This window comes from Oncorhynchus gorbuscha, linkage group LG01 (assembly GCF_021184085.1).
Source record: "Oncorhynchus gorbuscha isolate QuinsamMale2020 ecotype Even-year linkage group LG01, OgorEven_v1.0, whole genome shotgun sequence".
Lineage (NCBI taxonomy): Eukaryota > Metazoa > Chordata > Actinopteri > Salmoniformes > Salmonidae > Oncorhynchus > Oncorhynchus gorbuscha.
In genome coordinates, this window is record NC_060173.1 from 14,769,921 (window position 1) to 14,788,968 (window position 19,048).

A 19,048-nucleotide genomic window follows, 5' to 3' on the forward strand; every position below is an offset into this window, starting at 1 on the left:
TTGCACAACATAAAAACTCAACAAAAAATAGGAAACGTCCCCTTTTCAGGACCTGTCTTTCAAAGATGATTCGTAAAAATCCAAATAAGTTAACAGATCTTCATTGTAATTGGTTTATACACTGTTTCCCATGCTTGTTTAATAAACAATAAACAATTAATGAACATGCAATTGTGGGACGGTTGTTAAGACACTAAGTGCTTACAGGCGGTAGGCAATTAAGGTCAGTCATTAAAACTTAGGATACGAGAATCCTTTCTACTGACTCTGGAAAAACAGCAAAAGAAAAATGCCCAGGGTCCCTGTTCATCTGCGTGAACGTGCCTTAGGCATGCTGCAAGAAGGCATGAGGACTGCTGACGTGGCCAGGGAAATAAATTGAAATGTCCGTACTGTGTGACGCCTAAGACAGCACTACAGAGACAGGACAGACTGGTGATCATCCTCGCAGTGGCAGACCATGTGTAACACCTGCACAGGATCAGGTACATCCGAACATCACACCTGCGGGACAGGTAGAGGGTGGCAACAAAAACTGCCCGAGTTACACCAGGAACGCACAATCCCTCCATCAGTGCTCAGACTGTCTGCAATAGGCTGACAAGTACACAAGTATCTATATCCACAGTAAAAAGAGTACTATATCAACATAACCTGAAGGGCCACTAGGCAAGGAAGAAGCCACTGCTCCAAAACTGCCTTAAAAAAAGCCAGACTACAGTTTGCAACTGCACATGGGGACATAAATTGTACTTTCAGTGTTCAGACTGTCCGCAATAGGCTGAGAGAGGCTGGACTGAGGGCTTGTAGGTATGTTGTAAGGCAGGTCCTCACCAGACATCACCGGCAACAACGTCGTCTATGGACACAAATCCACCGTCACTGGACCAGACAGGACTGGCAAAAAGTGCTTCTCACTGACGAGCCACGGTTTTGTCTGGCCAGGGGTGCTGGTCGGATTTGTGTTTATCGTCGAAGGAATGAGCGTTACACCGAGGCCTGTACTCTGGAGTGGGATCGATGTGAAGGGTCCGTCATGGTCTGCGGCGGTGTGTCACAGCATCATTGGACTGAGCCTTGTCATTGCAGGCAATGTCAACGCTGTTACTTTTCAGGGAAGACATCCTCCCTCATGTGGTACCCTTTCTGCTGGCTCATCCTGACATGACCCTCCAGCAATGCCACCAGCCATACTGCTTTATGTGCCTAGTCCTCTCCAAGACAGGGATGTCAGTGTTCTGCTATGGCCAGCGAAGAGCCCGGATCTCAATCCCATTGAGCACGTCTGGGACCTGTTGGATCGGAGGGTGAGGGCTAGGGCCATTCCCCCCAGAAATGTCCGGAAACTTGCAGGTGCCTTGGTGGAAGAGTGGAGTAACATCTCACAGCAAGAACTGGCAAATCTGGTGCAGTCCATGAGGAGTCGATGCACTGCAATACTTAATGCAGCAGATACTGACTGTTACTTTTGACCTTATTCCATTTCTGTTAGTCATATGTCTGTGGAACTTGTTCAGTTTGTCTATTGTTGAATCTTGTTATGTTCATACAAATATTTACACATGTTAAGTTGGCTGAAAATAAATTTAGTTGACAGTGAGAAGACATTTCTTTTTTTGCTGAGTTCAGTACCCTGTTTTTTTAGTTCATAATAAGGATGGTTATCTGTGGTTTTGATTTTCAGAAAAACAATGCCCTTACTAAGTCAGACTCAAGTTTGACAATTATGTGGACCATGTTGGCACTGCTAAGTACGTTAGAAAGTTCTATCTGCTGAGGAGATTATTTAACTATTGGTGGGTCCCTCTAGCTGAGTGCGCCAATGGAATGTCTGCTTTTGTCACTCCTGATCGTTTGTTTTTCTACCTTCGTCTCCCGTTCAGGTTACGAAATGCTGGGACCCTTTTGGTCTCTGTACCTGTGCTAGCTTCTCCGTAGTCCATTTGCTTTGGACACCGGTGCCAGCGATGCGCTCCTATCTGGTGTGACCACCATTTGCCTCATGCAGTGTGACATTGGTGGGAACTGGAACACGCTGTCGTACATGTCGATCCAGGCATGCTCAATGGGTGATGTGAGTATGCAGGCCATGGAAGAAATGTGCCACTTTCAGCTTCCAGGAATTGTGTACAGATCCTTGTGACATGGGGTCGTGCATTATAGTGTTGGAACATGAGGTGATGGTGGTGGATGAATGGCACGACAATGGGCCTCCAGGATCTCGTCCGTCATGGTATCTCTGTGCATTCAAATTGCCATTCGTTGTCCATAGCTTATGCCTGCCCATACCATAACCCTACCACCACCATGGGCCACTCTGTTCACAACATTGACATCAGCGAACCGCTCGCCCACACGACACCATACACATTGTCTGCCATCTGCCCAGTACAGTTGAAACCGGGTTTCATCTGTGAAGAGCAAACTAATCCAGCATGCCAGTGGCCATCGAAGGTGAGCATTTGCCCACTGAAGTTGGTTACGATGTCAAACTGCAATCAGGTCAAGACTCTGGTGAGAGCGACGAACACGCAGATGAGCTTCCCTGAGACTTTTTTTCTGACAGTTTCAGCAGTAATTCTTTAGTTGTGAAAACCCAGTTTCGTCAGCTGTCCGGGTGTCATCAGCTGTGTCAGACGATCCCGCAGGTGAAGAAGCTGGATGTAGATGTCCTGTGATGGCGTGGTTTAGATGTGGTCTGCGGTTGTGAGGAGGTTGGACACACTGCCAAAATCAGCATTGGAAGGAGCTTATGGTAGAGAAATTAATAATGCTCCATTGACAAGGAATGACTTCCGCCAGAACGCAAAGTGCTTGCATCTGGTGGACATCAGGAGCTAGTTTAAAAGCAAAGCACATGTATATCAAGTGGTGTGATTGTAGGCTCCGACAGTTCTGTCAGTGTCAGAACTGTTTATCCTTAATCGTGTAGTGTGGCTGGTGTTATGAGCCGATCCCGTTAATAAATATAATTAAAACATTTTTTTTATTTAAAAAAAAATCCTGTTTGGGATAGGCGTGCCGCTAGTGGGACACCTCGACAACATCCGGTGAAATGGCAGAGCGCCAAATTCAAATTAAATTACTATAAATATTCATTTTTCATTAAATCACAAGTGCAATACATCAAAATAAAGCTTAACTTGTTGTTAATCCAGCCGCCGTGTCAGATGGCACAGAGGGCGAGCAAGAGTTGCCCAACTTTATGTAGTAGGCGTTGTATCTGAGTTGTACAGACCTGCATGCAGTTAGTGACATGAAAATAATGCAATTCAGAAGTTGCCGTCAGTTCCTTCACAATATTTGTTTTACTGAATTGGTCATTTGATATGTGCTTTTCAATACATGAATTGGGAATTAACTCTAATTTAACCCATCAATGTCATTACTGTCTACCTCAACAACAACTTCTCTCCTCTCGCCTATTTACTTAACCCCTTTACACCCCCATTTTGTCCCATTCAATTGAGTTGCACCGGCGACCAGACAGGCCTTAGAAGAATAGAACAGAAAAACAGGATAGAAAAAAAACAAAGACAACATTCTGCTGCTCTGGTGAAGGGAGTGGTAATGTTACACAGCTCAGTGCTCCCTCAAACTGCTTCTCATCTTCCTCATGGTGTTCTCTCCTTCAGCTGAGTGCAGCCTGACAGTCCTTTGAAAGGGCCCATTTCACTCAGAGTCAAAAAGAAGCCCCTGGACGAGCAATGCAATCACGTTATCTTGATCTGGAATCGTTCAACGGATCATTTGTTTTTCATTTGATGTACTGAAGGTCCCCTTCATGATCAACACTGACAAAGAGACCGTTGTGAGCCTCTTAGTGTCTGTCTTTCTGAATGTGAAGGTCAGTGTATTTGTGCTGTGTCTGGTATCTCAACATAGTGAACATATTTAGATTGAACTACATTTGTATGACATCATAAATATGTAAATCTGTTTCTTATTGAGCAAGTCCAGGTAGTACCTCAAGGCGTTTCCAAATGTTTTCTCAACATGCTCTCTTCATGGTGGAGGATCTCCTAGCCCAGCCTCTCCTGTGCAAAGAAAATGTGCAGTTCCATGTGCTTGCATAAGGAGGCAGTCAGCATTCACATATTTCTGCTAGAGGCCCCTGTACTGCAAGAGCCACTGCGAGCCACCTCTGGTCTCCCTCCATGATTTATGCCTGGCAGGGCATAAAATAAATGTTTTAGTCCACCAGCCACTGTAGCAGGTAGATGGAAAGAAGAAAAATGAACCAGCTGCTAAAATTACACCAATAAAACACAAAGAAACCGAAGTGTGCATTCTAAGGTTTCTAAAACATTATGTTGTTCTATACTGAATTAAAATATAACCAAATAATAAAAAGTAACACAATAAAATAACAATAACGGTGCTATATACAGAGGGTAGGTACCGAGTCAAGGACAGCCAGGACAGCGGAGTCAATCACCACCTTCCGGAGACACCTGAAACCCCACCTCTTTAAGGAATACCTAGGATAGGATAAGTAATCCCTCTCACCCCCCCCCAATTTGTAAGTCGCACCAATTTGTAAGTCGCTCTGGATAAGAGCGTCTGCTAAATGACTTAAATGTAAATGTAATGTATTGTGCGGGAGTACAGTTAGTCTAGGTAATTTGTATATGTAGGTAGGGGTGAAGTGACTATGCATAGATAATAAACAGCAAGTAGCAGCAGTGTAAAAAAAAAAACAAATGGAGTGAGGCGGGGTCAATGTAAATTGTCCGATGACCATTTGATAAATTTTTTAGCAGTCTTATGGCTTGCGGGTAGAAGTGGTTAAGGAGCCTTTTGGACAATTAAAGGCAACTCTAAAATGTGCACTTTTGTCACGACACACTGTGCCAAGTTTTTAGGGAGTGAGCAGTTGGCATGCTGACTGCAGTAATGTCCACTAGAGATGTTGCCAGTGATCAACATTTTCTCTACCGTAAGCCGCCTCAGACGTATTAAAGAATTTGTCAGTACGATCAGCTGACCTCGTGTTTGGCGTCGTGTGGGCAAGCACTTTTCTGATGTCACCGTTGTGAACAGAGTGCCCCATGGTTGCAGTGGGGTTAAAGTATGGGCAGGCATAAACTAGAGACAACGAACACAATTGCATTTTATCGATGGCAATTTGAATGCACAGAAATACCGTTACGAGATCCTGAGGCCCATTTTTTTTTGGGGGGGGGTACTGTGTCTGTGTATCTGATTTCCCAGTCATGTGAAATCCATAGATTAAGGCCTAATGAATGTATTTCCATTGACTGATTTCCTCACTAGTTTCAAGTAAATTAGACCAACTTTTATGCCTGTCCGCAGTGCTTCTAAAAATCTGTCTTTCACTTAGTTCTTCAAGAGCTTGCAGCGTGAGGTGGGGTAGGCTATATAGAATTTGTTCTTTGATTTTGTGCGACGTAATTTATTAACTATGAAACAAAATGGCAGAAATACTTTGAAAACGGCTACTGCAGCATTTATTCAGACACCTTGACTTTTTCCACATTTTGTTATGTAGCCTTATTCTCAAATAGATTGATGAGGGAAAATGTTCATTTAATCTACACACAATACCTCATAATGACAAAGCCGAAAGAGGTTTTTAGACATTTTTGCAAATATATAAAAATGTAAAAGTATATAACTATTCAGACCCTTTGTTAAGTGATTTGAAATTGATCTCCCTTTCTACCTGTGATAAATTCAATTGATTGGACATGATTTGGAAAGACACACACCTGTCTATATAAGGTCCCACAGTTGACGGTGCATGTCAGAGCAAAAACCAAGCCATCAGGTCGAAAGAATTGTCCGTATAGCTCCGAGAAATGATTGTGTCGAGGCACAGATCTGGGGAAGGGTACCAAAACATTTCTGCAGCATGGAAGGTTCCCAAGAACACAGTGGCATCCATTGTTCTTAAATGGAGTAAGTTTGGAACCACCAAGACTCTTCCTAGCGCTGGCTGCCGGCCAAACTGAACAATAAGGGGAGAAGGGCCTTAGTCAGGGAGGTGACCAAGAATCCGATGGTCACTCTGACAGAGCTACAGAGATCCTCTGTGGAGATGCGAGAACCTTCCAGAAGGACAACCATCTCTGCAGCACTCCACCATTCAGGCCTTTATGGTAGAGTGGCAAGACGAAAGCCACTCCTCAGTAAGAGGCACATGACAGCCCGCTTGGAGTTTGCCAAAAGGCACCTAAAGGAATCTAATGAAGCCAAGATGGAACATGTATACCATGTGTCATGTCTGGAGGAAACCTGACACCATCCCTATGGTGAAGCATGGTGCTGGCAGCATCATGCTGTGGGGATGTTTTTCAGGTATAGGGACTGAGAGACTACTCCGTTCACCTTTCCCTCGATCCTGGCTAAAGTACAGAGAGATCCTTGAGAAAAAACATTCTCCAGAGCACTTAGGACCTCAGACTGGGGTTAAGGTTCACTTTCCAACAGGACAATACAGGAGTGGCTTCGGGACAAGTCTCTAAATGTCCTGGAGTGGCCCAGCCAGAGCCCGGACTTGAAACCGATCGAACATCTCTGGAGAGACCTGAAAATAGCTGTGCAGCGATGCTCCCTATCCAACCTGAGAGATTGAGAGGATTTGTAGAGAGGAATGGGAGAAACTCTCCAAATACAGGCGTGCCAAGCTTGTAGCGTCATACCCAAGAATACTCGAGGCTGTAATCACCTCCAAAGGTGCTTCAACAAAGTACTGAGTAAAGGGTCTGAATGCTTATGTAGATGTCATATTTCCATTTTTGTATTTATAATAAATGTGCACAATTCTAAACTTGTTTTTGCTTTGTAATTATGGGATATTGAGTGTAGATTTGAAGAGGGAAGGAAGATTTTAATACATTTTAGAATAAGGATGTAACGTAACAAAATGTAAATGGGGCTGAATACTTTCCGAATGCATTTTAATAAATGTGATCATACTTGACTATTTGTATTCACAACTGCCAGTGAAATGTTCTCACTTGAGAAATGCTCACACCTTGACCACCCAAAGTGGCTAGTGAAATGGGCATCTTACCTGCCAATGCAGAACAGACTACGGGAGGCGCACAGTACTTCATAGAGCCATGACTACATGGAACATTAGGTAACTGATGCAAGCAGTAGAGTCTGGTAAAAAAAACTGGTAAAAATACACCTTATGGAACAGCAGGGACTGTGAAGAGACACGCAAAGGTACAGACACATGCATATATTGTTGTTAGGATTATACATTTTGTATTGTAGATATGTAGTGGTGTAAGTGCCTTAATGTGTTTGGACTCTAGGAAGAGTAGCTGCTGCTAATGGGGATCCCTAATAAATACAAATGCCAAAATCTACCTGCATTTGGCGCGTGTTGATTTTAGGCTCTGATGCCGGACATCTTTTTGATTGTTTTCACAGCCTGGAATCTGCTGCGATCTGATTTACATTTACATTACATTTAAGTCATTTAGCAGACGCTCTTCACACAGCTTGTGGTTTTCACAGTTAGGTGGACGGAGAATCAGGTTGCAGAAGATTCCAAGCATACCTGGTAGACATGTTGAGAGGTGTGAACTTCCATAGAGACTGAGGAGGAAGTGTTTTTAAAGGTTGTTGATTGATTAGAATGATTCATGAGAAAACTATCTTTGTCCTGGAAATGTTGACATTGCACGTTTTCTTTTAACTTTGTACCCCTGACTGTACATTTTGTGCTCTCCGAGATCCTTGGGACATCCTTAACACCTACCCTAACCATTTTACATTTTGATGGGGTAGGGACATCCCTGATACCATGGAAGGACAGGTGATGGGTGCCATGGGGAGTGAGGACCTCCTCGATTGATTGATGAGAGAATAACATATTGGTGCCAGAAATGTTGACTTTGAACTTTTTTTACTTTTGGTTCCTCTTACAGGTGACTGGTGTCGTAGGAAGAGCGGAGCTCCTGTCCTCCATCTTCCTCCTGGCGGCGTTCCTGGCCTACACCAGATCTAATGGAGCTGACCAATCCATTGGTGAAACTACTTTTACTGTAGACCTCAACCAATACTGTCCCCCTGTTTCACACACACACACACACACACACACACACACACACACACACACACACACACACACACACACACACACACACACACACACACACACACACACACACACACACACACACACACACACACACACACACACACACACACACACACACACACACACACACACACACACACAAAGGTTTCAGAGGAAAACAGGACAATGAGATGCATGCTCCTACTTGCTAGTCTGTTATTCAGTGAGTCTTCTGTACCCCTCCCCCTGTTGGTTGTGAGCCTTCAGAGAACAACAAGACAACAAGACCCATGCCCTGACTCGTTATGGCACCCTCATAGGCGGTTGGGGTAGTATTCATCGCCAAGTCTCGCTTTGCACCGCACACCTTAGACCGCTGGAATTATTCGGAATGTCAGATCAACCGTTTCAAATGGATAGAGGAACTTATTACAGGCTTTGTGTATGCGGCCGTGTTGATAGATAAAGGCTTTACGTTGTGAAAGATTACATTTGAAGATGCAATTAATTCCCATTGAATCATGATAGGGTTTGATTTCTGAAAGATTGCAGTTCTCATGAGGACAACTGTCAGAAAGGGGAAGTTTAAGTGTCTGAAAGAATGTATCAATTGGTTAAGGAAAATAACAAGGTAGATATCAACTCAAGGAACGATTTGAGGGCACCAAGGTTATTTTAATGAACTAAAACTTAAGCGAATCATAAACAATTGAGTAAACTGAAATAAAATAATAAACAAACCTGTTATAAAAACTAAAAATGTAGTGAAACTATTCTTTGACTCCAAAACTAAAGTATAAACAATCCAGAATTATGTTCAGTTTAAGTTTCTTTCGTCACGTTCACGAGTCAAACAAAAACACCCTAATGATTGGTTGACAATATACTCCCATAATGCTGCCGATGGCTGCAGGATGAAGTTGGTGATGAGGCGGAGCTTAGGAAATTTCTAGTGTTAAACAGTCAAATCTGTCAAGTGAATTTGCGTGCAACGAACCAAAACTTGAGTGATTAACTCCCATTTCAACAGGCCTTAAATATCAAAACAAAAAATGTACACTCCGCATATGTGAATGAGGAGTGAAGAATTCTTCATACGTGAAGAATTGTCCATTTATGTAATACACATTTTCCACTCATCACACCACATCAATGTATATTCCGGTGGCCTATAGTCCATGTTCATAACACGCAGATACAGTAGATACACATTTTCCTCCACAAACAATTTACAAAGCCTCATTCAAACAGCCAGGTGTGTTTACACTGTTTAACATGTACGGTTGCCAAGTGAGAGTATTATTGGAAACTTTTGAAGTTGACCAATAAACTACCAAGCATTTTATGTAGTCTCACAAGACATCTAGTGGCCCTTTTGGGCACATCAGATTATTAAAGATATCTGTAATCATCTCTGGCCCTCTGTGTGGACATGAAAAATACATGAAATAATTATAAAAGCTGTAAAACATAATCCTAAACATAAACCATCAACCTACTAAATACCGTTTGGTGTTTAATGAGTTTCAGCATGGAATATTAATACTTATTTTTTTGTTGTACACACTTACATATTTAAAAAAAAAAAGGACTGTTTTTGCATGAAACTGGTGGCAGTTGTGAAAAGTCAATGGGTACTCTCCTCCAGGTGCTGAAGGGAAAAGATTTGCAGAGTTTTTCACAATTCCCGACATTTTAATTCTAGTAAACATTACCTGTCTTAGGTCAGTTAGGATCACCACTTAATTTTAAGGATGTTTTTATTTCTTTCATATTCCAAACTTCCCAAGAAGTTTACATACACTCAATTAGTATTTGGTAATTTATGTCCCCATGTGCAGTTGCAAACTGTAGTCTGGCTTTTTTTAAGGCAGTTTTGGAGCAGTGGCTTCTTCCTTGCCTAGTGGCCTTTCAGGTTATGTTGATATAGGACTCGTTTTACTGTGGATATAGATACTTGTGTACTTGTCAGCCTATTGCAGACAGTCTGAGCACTGATAGAGGGATTGTGCGTTCCTGGTGTAACTCGGGCAGTTGTTGTTGCCACCCTCTACCTGTCCCGCAGGTGTGATGTTCGGATGTACCTGATCCTGTGCAGGTGTTACACATCTGCAGTCTGTCCTGTCTCTGTAGTGCTGTCTTCGGCGTCTCACAGTACGGACATTGAAATGTATTTCCCTAGCCACATCTGCAGGCCTCATGCCTCCTTGCAGCATGCCTAAGGCACGTTCACGTAGATGAACAGGGACCCTGGGCATTTTTCTTTTGTTGTTTTTCAGAGTCCGTAGAAAGGCCTCTTTAGTGTCTTTAAGTTTTCATAACTGTGACCTTAATTGCCGACCGTCTGTAAGCTGTTAGTGTCTTAACGACCGTTCCACAGGTGCATGTTCATTAATTGTTTATGGTTCATTGAACAATAATGGGAAACAGTTTTTAAACCCTTTTCAATTAAGATCTGTGAAGTTATTTGGATTTTACAAATTATTTTTGAAAGACAGGGTCCTGAAAAAGGGATGTTTCTCTTTGCTGAATTTATTTATAAAATAAAAAAAAAGGCTTTTCAAGTATAAATGACCAAAGATACGATAGATTGCCATATTTTCTGTTAATTACCAAAGTGACTGACGATTTAGTTAAATTTGGTAAATTACTGGTAGCTTTGCAACGCTAATAACAAGCAAGCTGATGTTTTGCATCATTCTGGCTGAATTTGGTGTAGTCAACAATGAGGTAGAATATGGCATGAATCAAGTGGTTTCGAAATGCATTCCTTTTTGTAGATTGTGACATCCTATTCTCTATTTTCCTTATTTTTTTCAACCTTTCTTTCTCTCTCTCTAGTGTGGACTCCCATTGCTGTGACTGTTGTTCTGGTGGCTGCAGCCACTTTATGCAAGGAACAAGGCATCACAGTCATCGCCATCTGCTGTGTCCACGAGGTGTTTGTTGCACAAGGGGTACGTTTGGAGAGGAGAAGTAGGCGCTCAACCAATGTGAAACAAGGTGCAATCATAAAATGATACGAGCTTTTGAAAAGAAAAGGCTTAACGCTCACTTACAATTAAACACGTAATACTTTATTAACATAGTGTAATTTAGGTCAAAAACAGGATGTTTACACCGTCAATGACCCTTATCAGAATGACAACAAAATGGGAATGTACAAAATTGCACAACTGCTAAGGCAGGCCATGCCTGTAACCTCGCTCCGCAGTGCAACACTCGCCATCGCTTCAACAATTACTCACCCTGCACGGTCACGCCCTCGCTTACGAAACCCAGTAATAGAATTGAGTTATTGGATGATTATTATTTTTTTAATGATACTGGCTCACTCCCATTTTTACTACAAAAGGGTTACTTGAAAAGGAATGATGGTGAGCAGCTGTTTTGGCATCTCTCCCTCGTCTCGGACACTTTATCAACGCTAAGGCCCCTGCTTGCATATAAAGAGTAGTCTTGGCTTTGGCTCCCTGATGCGTTTGTATCATGTAACTTGTTAGTCTATTTTTGCCCCCAAATATTTAAGGATCTTGGTCCATCTGGTTATATTAGTTGAGGATTTGTTTGCACTTCATAGAACAGCCACTGTTTGGTTTAAATGCTTGATTTCACTCTGTTGATTTGCCTTCAAGCTTAGTATTCAGACAAGGCTAGGCCTTGTATCCAGAAAACATTGTTAACCGATCAGTGTTTCTCAACTGGAAGTCGACTAGAATGAAAAATCGACACAACTGACCTCTCCCACCCCATTGTGAATCCTGTGTACAAATAAGTCATTTAATTGTTTCTCTCACTGTCTCTCGCAATTCCCCCTCTCCCTCTCTCTCGTTCTCCCCCCACCTCTCTCAGTTCACACTGCCCATGCTGTTGGATACACTCCTCCAGGTGCTGAGGGGTAAAGATGGTTTCCCCTATGCTGTCCTTCAGACGCTTCTCAAGCTCATCGTCCTCATCATCAGCACCTTGCTGTTGGTCATCATCAGGGTCCAGGTCATCCAATCACAGCTTCCTGTTTTTACCAGGTGGGTGGAGCTGTTGATGTGTTTCCATGGCAGAAAAGATGGTGTGCATATTTTTGTTTCTGTTAGAATCCATGTTTTTGCACATGGTAGCCCCACCATTTGGAACAGTACATAGTCTATTACCTAATCAGTGACTGCTGTTTGACCTTAAAAGTGTAGGCCTAGATATAGTGAGAAATGCATTGCGTTTACAAGATCAATTGAGAAAATAAATATCAAACCTACATTTTCAAGATGTTGAAATGTTTGTTTTGTGGTTTAAAGGGCTGTTGCAGTTCCCCAGATAGGATCGACAGGGCTCTAAGGTCGACTTTGGTCACATATGCTCCTAAATATTTTGCTGTGCAACCTGAAATTTTAATTTGGGAGCACTGCGCCTGTAATTTTTATTTCAGATAATTGTTGTAATGATTAGGCTTTACTGTAGCGTCGTTTCCAAGGCTCTAGAGAGTGCAGATTCGTTAGTGTTATGGTTGTACCATTACTACAGAGAAAATGTTTTGTTTCTTCCCAAACAGTTCCTTGCTAAATAAAAATTGCAAGGATTTTATTTTTAAAGGCAAGTACAAATGAATTGTAAATTAATGCAAAACATTTTTGGGTTACGTTACCCTGCCCTTTGTTTCGCTGCCTTTTTTTTGCAGTTGCAAAGTTTTAGCACGTTCATTCCGTTTAGGTGGGGTTTAGAGGGAGGTGTAATGAGGGGTTTAGAGGGAGGTGTAATGATTCTATTGGTCAACCGATTTTGGAATGAGGTTCATCCTAATTATATATCCCAGCTAGCAGCTTATAATGATGGCCAGTACAGCTATGTTCGATACCTAACTAACTTTCAATGCTGAGGCAACAATGTTTTGCCAACTAGCCAGCTAGTGTATAATTATTCTTTTACTTTTAAATTTAGGCTAAAAAGGGCTCAGTGGCCCACTGGGACTGACTAGGGCTGATGTGTTGAACGTATTACCGCCACACCGGCAGTCACCAGTTGCTAGCAAGTTATCCGATTGCACTGTATCCTGTCTATAATAACATACCGTAATTTCCGGACTATAAGCCGCTACTTCTTTCCCACGCTTTGAACCTCGCGGTTTATACAATGATGCGGCTAATTTATTGGTTTTTCCCACTTTCACAAGATTCATGCCGCCAAAAAATTGAGCACCGTCACATAATGTGACGTGAATCAAGCGTGCTCAAACTTCCCCATCATTCTGATTACGGTAGTGATTTTGTCACCCTCATCATGGCAAAGACACAGAGAAATGCTTATGATGCAGCTTTCAAGTTGAAGGCGATCGATCTGGCTGTTGGAAAAGGAAATAGAGCTGCTAACAGCATGGAGCATTGTCAAAAAATCCACTATCATCAACGGGTTTCTAAAGGCTGGACTGCTGCGTGTTGAAGAGGGCAGCGATCCAACATCGGATGAAGCAATTCTGAGGCTATTCAACTCCGACACCGAAGGAGACCACTTCAGTGGTTTCAGTGCACAGGAGGAGGAAGATAGTGACCAATGACTTTCTTGGTAGGCTACTGTTTACTGCTATTTTTTACATTTTTGTTACAAGCCGTGTTTCTGTGTGAAGTTCATTTGTTTCAAAGGACCGGTAGGAACCTGCGGCTTATAGACATGTGCGGCTTATTTATGTTTGTTTTAATTCAGTGGGTGCGGTTTATATTCAGGTATGCTTAATAGTCCAGAAATTACGGTACCTACATCTAGCTAGGATGTAAACAAACTGGATCATTTGGTGAGGCTTACCTGTCACTCCAAAACCGGTAGACCAATTGAGATTCATCATCTTAGACTCCCTCTTAACCCCTCCTACATGGAATACGCCAAAACTTTGCCACCGCAACGAAGGAAGTGTTTCATTCTAATCACGCTGAAAATGTTTCAAAGTGTTGTTTTTTTTGCATTAATTTACAATTAATTTGTCATTCATTCATAAACCATGTCGTGGGACATTCTAAAACTACTCGCGGGCCGTTTACCTTTGGTCTTCAATTTGTAAAGTATGATACCTTATTAGCTAGCTAATAGGGCGGACCCCATTTAGTTGACTGGCCGATTGTTTGGTCCATAGGCTGTTGGTCGACCAAGATTTCTTTAGTCGAGCAATAGCATAATATATATATATATATATACTGCTCAAAAAATTAAGGGAACACTAACACATCCTAGATCTGAATGAGTGAAATATTCTTATTAAATACTTTTTTCTTTACATAGTTGAATGTGCTGACAAAATCACACAAAAATTATCAATGGAAATCAAATTTATCAACCCATGGAGGTCTGAATTTGGAGTCACACTCAAAATTGCCGACTGTGACACAGCCTGGGATCGAACCCGGGTCTGTAGTGACGCCTTAAACCACTGCACCACTCGGGAGGACAAAATTATATTATTTTGTAACAAATGCGTTTCCTCCCGCTTTGCGTAGTGGTTGCTGTCCGCAGTTCTGAAACACATCAGTGCGCTGTTGAATTAGTGCCTTTTCTTAGACCATGTGCTTAATAGCAAAATTAACCAGTATATTGGTGTTGAGAACAATGCGGCGGATGCAGCAGCAGTATGGGGAGATGAGAGAACTGCCCTTGCCTTATCGTCTAAGAAAAGTGAGGAGAGAGGAAACTCTAAATAAAAAGGGTCTATAATCAATAGTTAAATGTGCCTGGCTTTATAAATCATCCATTTGGACACACCTACTCAAGGGTTTTTCTTTATATTTACTTTTATCTACATAGTGAATTCTATGTCGGTAGAATAATAGTGAAGATATCAAAACTATTAAATTGCACATATGGCATCAAATCAAATCAAATTTTATTTGTCACATACACATGGTTAGCAGATGTTAATGCGAGTGTAGCGAAATGCTTGTGCTTCTAGTTCCGACAATGCAGTGATAACCAACAAGTAATCTAACTAACAATTCCAAAACTACTGTCTTATACACAGTGTAAGGGGATAAGGAACATGTACATAAGGATATATGAATGAGTGATGGTACAGAGCAGCATACAGTAGATGGTATCGAGTACAGTATATACATATGAGATGAGTGTGTAGACAAAGTAAACAAAGTGGCATAGTTAAAGTGGCTAGTGATACATGTGTTACATAAGGATGCAGTCGATGATGTAGAGTACAGTATATACATATGCATATGAGATGAATAATGTAGGGTAAGTAACATTATATAAGGTAGCATTGTTTAAAGTGGCTAGTGATATATTTACATCATTTCCCATCAATTCCCATTATTAAAATGGCTGGAGTTGGGTCAGTGTCAATGACAGTGTGTTGGCAGCAGCCACTCAATGTTAGTGGTGGCTGTTTAACAGTCTGATGGCCTTGAGATAGAAGCTGTTTTTCAGTCTCTCGGTCCCAGCTTTGATGCACCTGTACTGACCTCGCCTTCTGGATGATAGCGGGGTGAACAGGCAGTGGTTCGGGTGGTTGATGTCCTTGATGATCTTTATGGCCTTCCTGTAACAACGGGTGGTGTAGGTGTCCTGGAGGGCAGGTAGTTTGCCCCCGGTGATGCGTTGTGCAGTCCTCACTACCCTCTGGAGAGCCTTACGGTTGAGGGCGGAGCAGTTGCCGTACCAGGCGGTGATACAGCCCGCCAGGATGCTCTCGATTGTGCATCTGTAGAAGTTTGTGAGTGCTTTTGGTGACAAGCCGAATTTCTTCAGCCTCCTGAGGTTGAATAGGCGCTGCTGCGCCTTCTTCACGACGCTGTCAGTGTGAGTGGACCAATTCAGTTTGTCTGTGATGTGTATGCCGAGGAACTTAAAACTAGCTACCCTCTCCACTACTGTTCCATCGATGTGGATAGGGGGGTGTTCCCTCTGCTGTTTCCTGAAGTCCACAATCATCTCCTTAGTTTTGTTGACGTTGAGTGTGAGGTTATTTTCCTGACACCACACTCCGAGGGCCCTCACCTCCTCCCTGTAGGCCGTCTCGTCGTTGTTGGTAATCAAGCCTACCACTGTTGTGTCGTCCGCAAACTTGATGATTGAGTTGGAGGCGTGCGTGGCCACGCAGTCGTGGGTGAACAGGGAATACAGGAGAGGGCTCAGAACGCACCCTTGTGGGGCCCCGTGTTGAGGATCAGCGGGGAGGAGATGTTGTTGCCTACCCTCACCACCTGGGGGCGGCCCGTCAGGAAGTCCAGTACCCAGTTGCACAGGGCGGGGTCGAGACCCAGGGTCTCGAGCTTGATGACGAGCTTGGAGGGTACTATGGTGTTGAATGCCGAGCTGTAGTCGATGAACAGCATTCTCACATAGGTATTCCTCTTGTCCAGGTGGGTTAGGGCAGTGTGCAGTGTGGTTGAGATTGCATCGTCTGTGGACCTATTTGGGCGGTAAGCAAATTGGAGTGGGTCTAGGGTGTCAGGTAGGGTGGAGGTGATATGGTCCTTGACTAGTCTCTCAAAGCACTTCATGATGACGGAAGTGAGTGCTACGGGGCGGTAGTCGTTTAGCTCAGTTACCTTAGCTTTCTTGGGAACAGGAACAATGGTGGCCCTCTTGAAGCATGTGGGAACAGCAGACTGGTATAGGGATTGATTGAATATGTCCGTAAACACACCGGCCAGCTGGTCTGCGCATGCTCTGAGGGCGCGGCTGGGGATGCCGTCTGGGCCTGCAGCCTTGCGAGGGTTAACACGTTTAAATGTCTTACTCACCTCAGCTGCAGTGAAGGAGAGACCGCATGTTTCCGTTGCAGGCCGTGTCATGTAGTAACCAAACAAGTGTTAAATAAAAATATATATTTTAGATTCGTCAAGGTAGCCACCCTTTGCCTTGATGACAGCTTTGCATTCTCCTTCTTGGTCAAATGGCCCTTACACAGCTTGAAGGTGTGTTTGGTTATTGTCCTGTTGGAAAACAAATGATAGTCCCACTAAGCGCAAACCAGATGGGATGGCGTATCGCTGTGGTAGGCATGCTGGTTAAGTGTGTCTTGAATTCTAAATAAATCACAGACAGTGTCACCAGTAAAGCACCCCCACAGCATAACACCTCCTCCATGCTTTATGGTGGGAACCACACATGCGGAGATCATCCGTTCACCTACTCTGCGTCTCACAAAAACACGGCGGTTGGAACCAAAAATCTCAAATTTGGACTCATCAGACCAAAGGACAGATTTCCACCAGTCTAATGCCCATTGCTCATGTTTCTTGGCCCAAGCAAGTATCTTTTTCTTATTGGTGTCCATTAGTAGAGATTTCTTTGCAGCAATTCAGCCATTAAGGCCTGATTCACGCTTCTCCTCTGAACAGTTGATGTTAAAATGTGTCTGATACTTGAACTCCGTGAGGTGCAATCTGAGGTGCAGTTAATTGCTGATTTTTGAGGCTGGTAAACTCTAATGAACTTATCCTCTGCACCAGGGGTAACTCTGGGTCTTCCTTTCCTGTGGCGTCCCTCATGATAGCCAGTGTCATCATAGTGCTTGATGGTTTTTGAGACTGCACCAAGAGCGCTCAGGACCTCAGACTGGAGCGAAGGTTCACTTTTCAACATGACAACAACCCTAATCACAAAGCGAAGATCACGCAGGAGTGGCTTCGGGGGAAGTTGCTGAATGTCCTTGAGTGGCTCAGCCAGAGCCCGGACTTGAACCCGATCGAACATCTCTAGAGAGACCTGAATATAGCTGTGCTGAGACGAGCTTTTAAATGGACGGTTGTTGGCTCAATGACTGGAAGTCTATGGGAACAGATAGCATGGCATTGTGCTAATAGCAATGCACCCCCGCACAGAGGTAACAACTGTCCAGTGTATGTTAACGTTATGCATGGGGTCAGTGGTCGGCTGTACAATCGCAGCGTGAGTGGTGGACGAGAGAGTAGTCAGTCATTGTGGCCCTGTGACCGAGGGAGGCCGGTGCGGTGGTCGTTGAATGTATTGGTTAATCCAACCCCTGCTTACTCATGCCAGGTATGATGGAACACATTTGGATTCCGGGAGTCCAGGCACACGCACAGACAAAATGTGGATACGTAGCAGACGTATTTTTAGGATATCCAGGGATTTAAACTAAATCCATGGTCATTGTATATTTCCTCAGTGGAATGTGAAATATTGTTTTTTTGTTCCAGGTTTTAAACCTTAACTGGGTCAGGGAGTGTCTGGCTCAACTGCATCAGAAGAACTTGTCAATACAGTCAAGCACAGACAGGAACAACTTAATGGCATCATGTCGATAACATTCCTAAAGATTAATTTTTTTGTAATTCTTGAGCAGTTTATCCACTTTCTGTCTCCAGATTGTATCGCTGAATTAGTGTTATCGGAAAAATAACAATTTCCTAGACATAAAAATGCTGCATATTTGGATAATCACCATCTTTGTGTGTGAGCTAACAGTCATTGGGTTATCCCTTATTGATGACTTCTGAATGGTGCTCCTCCTTAGAGCCATGTAGACTATAACTCCATAAATCTCGTGGTCCTGAGGTATGTGAATCATGAATGCCAGCCCCTTCACAGTCATGAGAGACTATTTTCTTTGGAACCAAACGAGGGTCAATGGGAGGTGGTGAAGGCTAAAAAATATATATACTGAAGCCATTGTAGTGTTAAGAGTTTAACTTTTATAGCACTTTTTTAAAACTCTCAAATCGCTTTAAGTGTGGAAAAAAGACATGCAATTTTGGAAAACAAGACAAATGGGTCAATAGACAATCATGGCAGGCAGGGTAGTTCATTCATAGCTTGAACATTCAGCCCCAGGAGGAAAGCTACAATAGAGGTAGTTTGGAGTTGAAACGGGGGCTCACATCCAGGGGGTTTCAGACTGGTCCATAGCTGTTCATCAGGGCACCCTGGCCCTTGCCGTCTCTGAAACAGCGCTTCTCAGTAGTGGTTCCTGAAGTCAGACTCCATGGGTAGAACATTAAAACGGCATTCTACTCAAAAATGAATGGAAATACAATT

General features: G+C 43.0%; 1 protein-coding gene across 1 annotated transcript in view; it reads left to right on the plus strand.

Moving 5' to 3' along the window:
- Window positions 1–19,048, plus strand: part of tmtc3 (transmembrane O-mannosyltransferase targeting cadherins 3) — a 154,191-nt gene that overhangs the window by 27,083 nt on the left and 108,060 nt on the right. Inside the window, exons 4-6 of the mRNA XM_046345544.1 lie at window positions 7,908–8,007; window positions 10,901–11,016; window positions 11,912–12,084. Coding sequence (XP_046201500.1) covers window positions 7,908–8,007; window positions 10,901–11,016; window positions 11,912–12,084 — 389 coding nt within the window. The remainder of the gene's footprint in view (window positions 1–7,907; window positions 8,008–10,900; window positions 11,017–11,911; window positions 12,085–19,048) is intronic.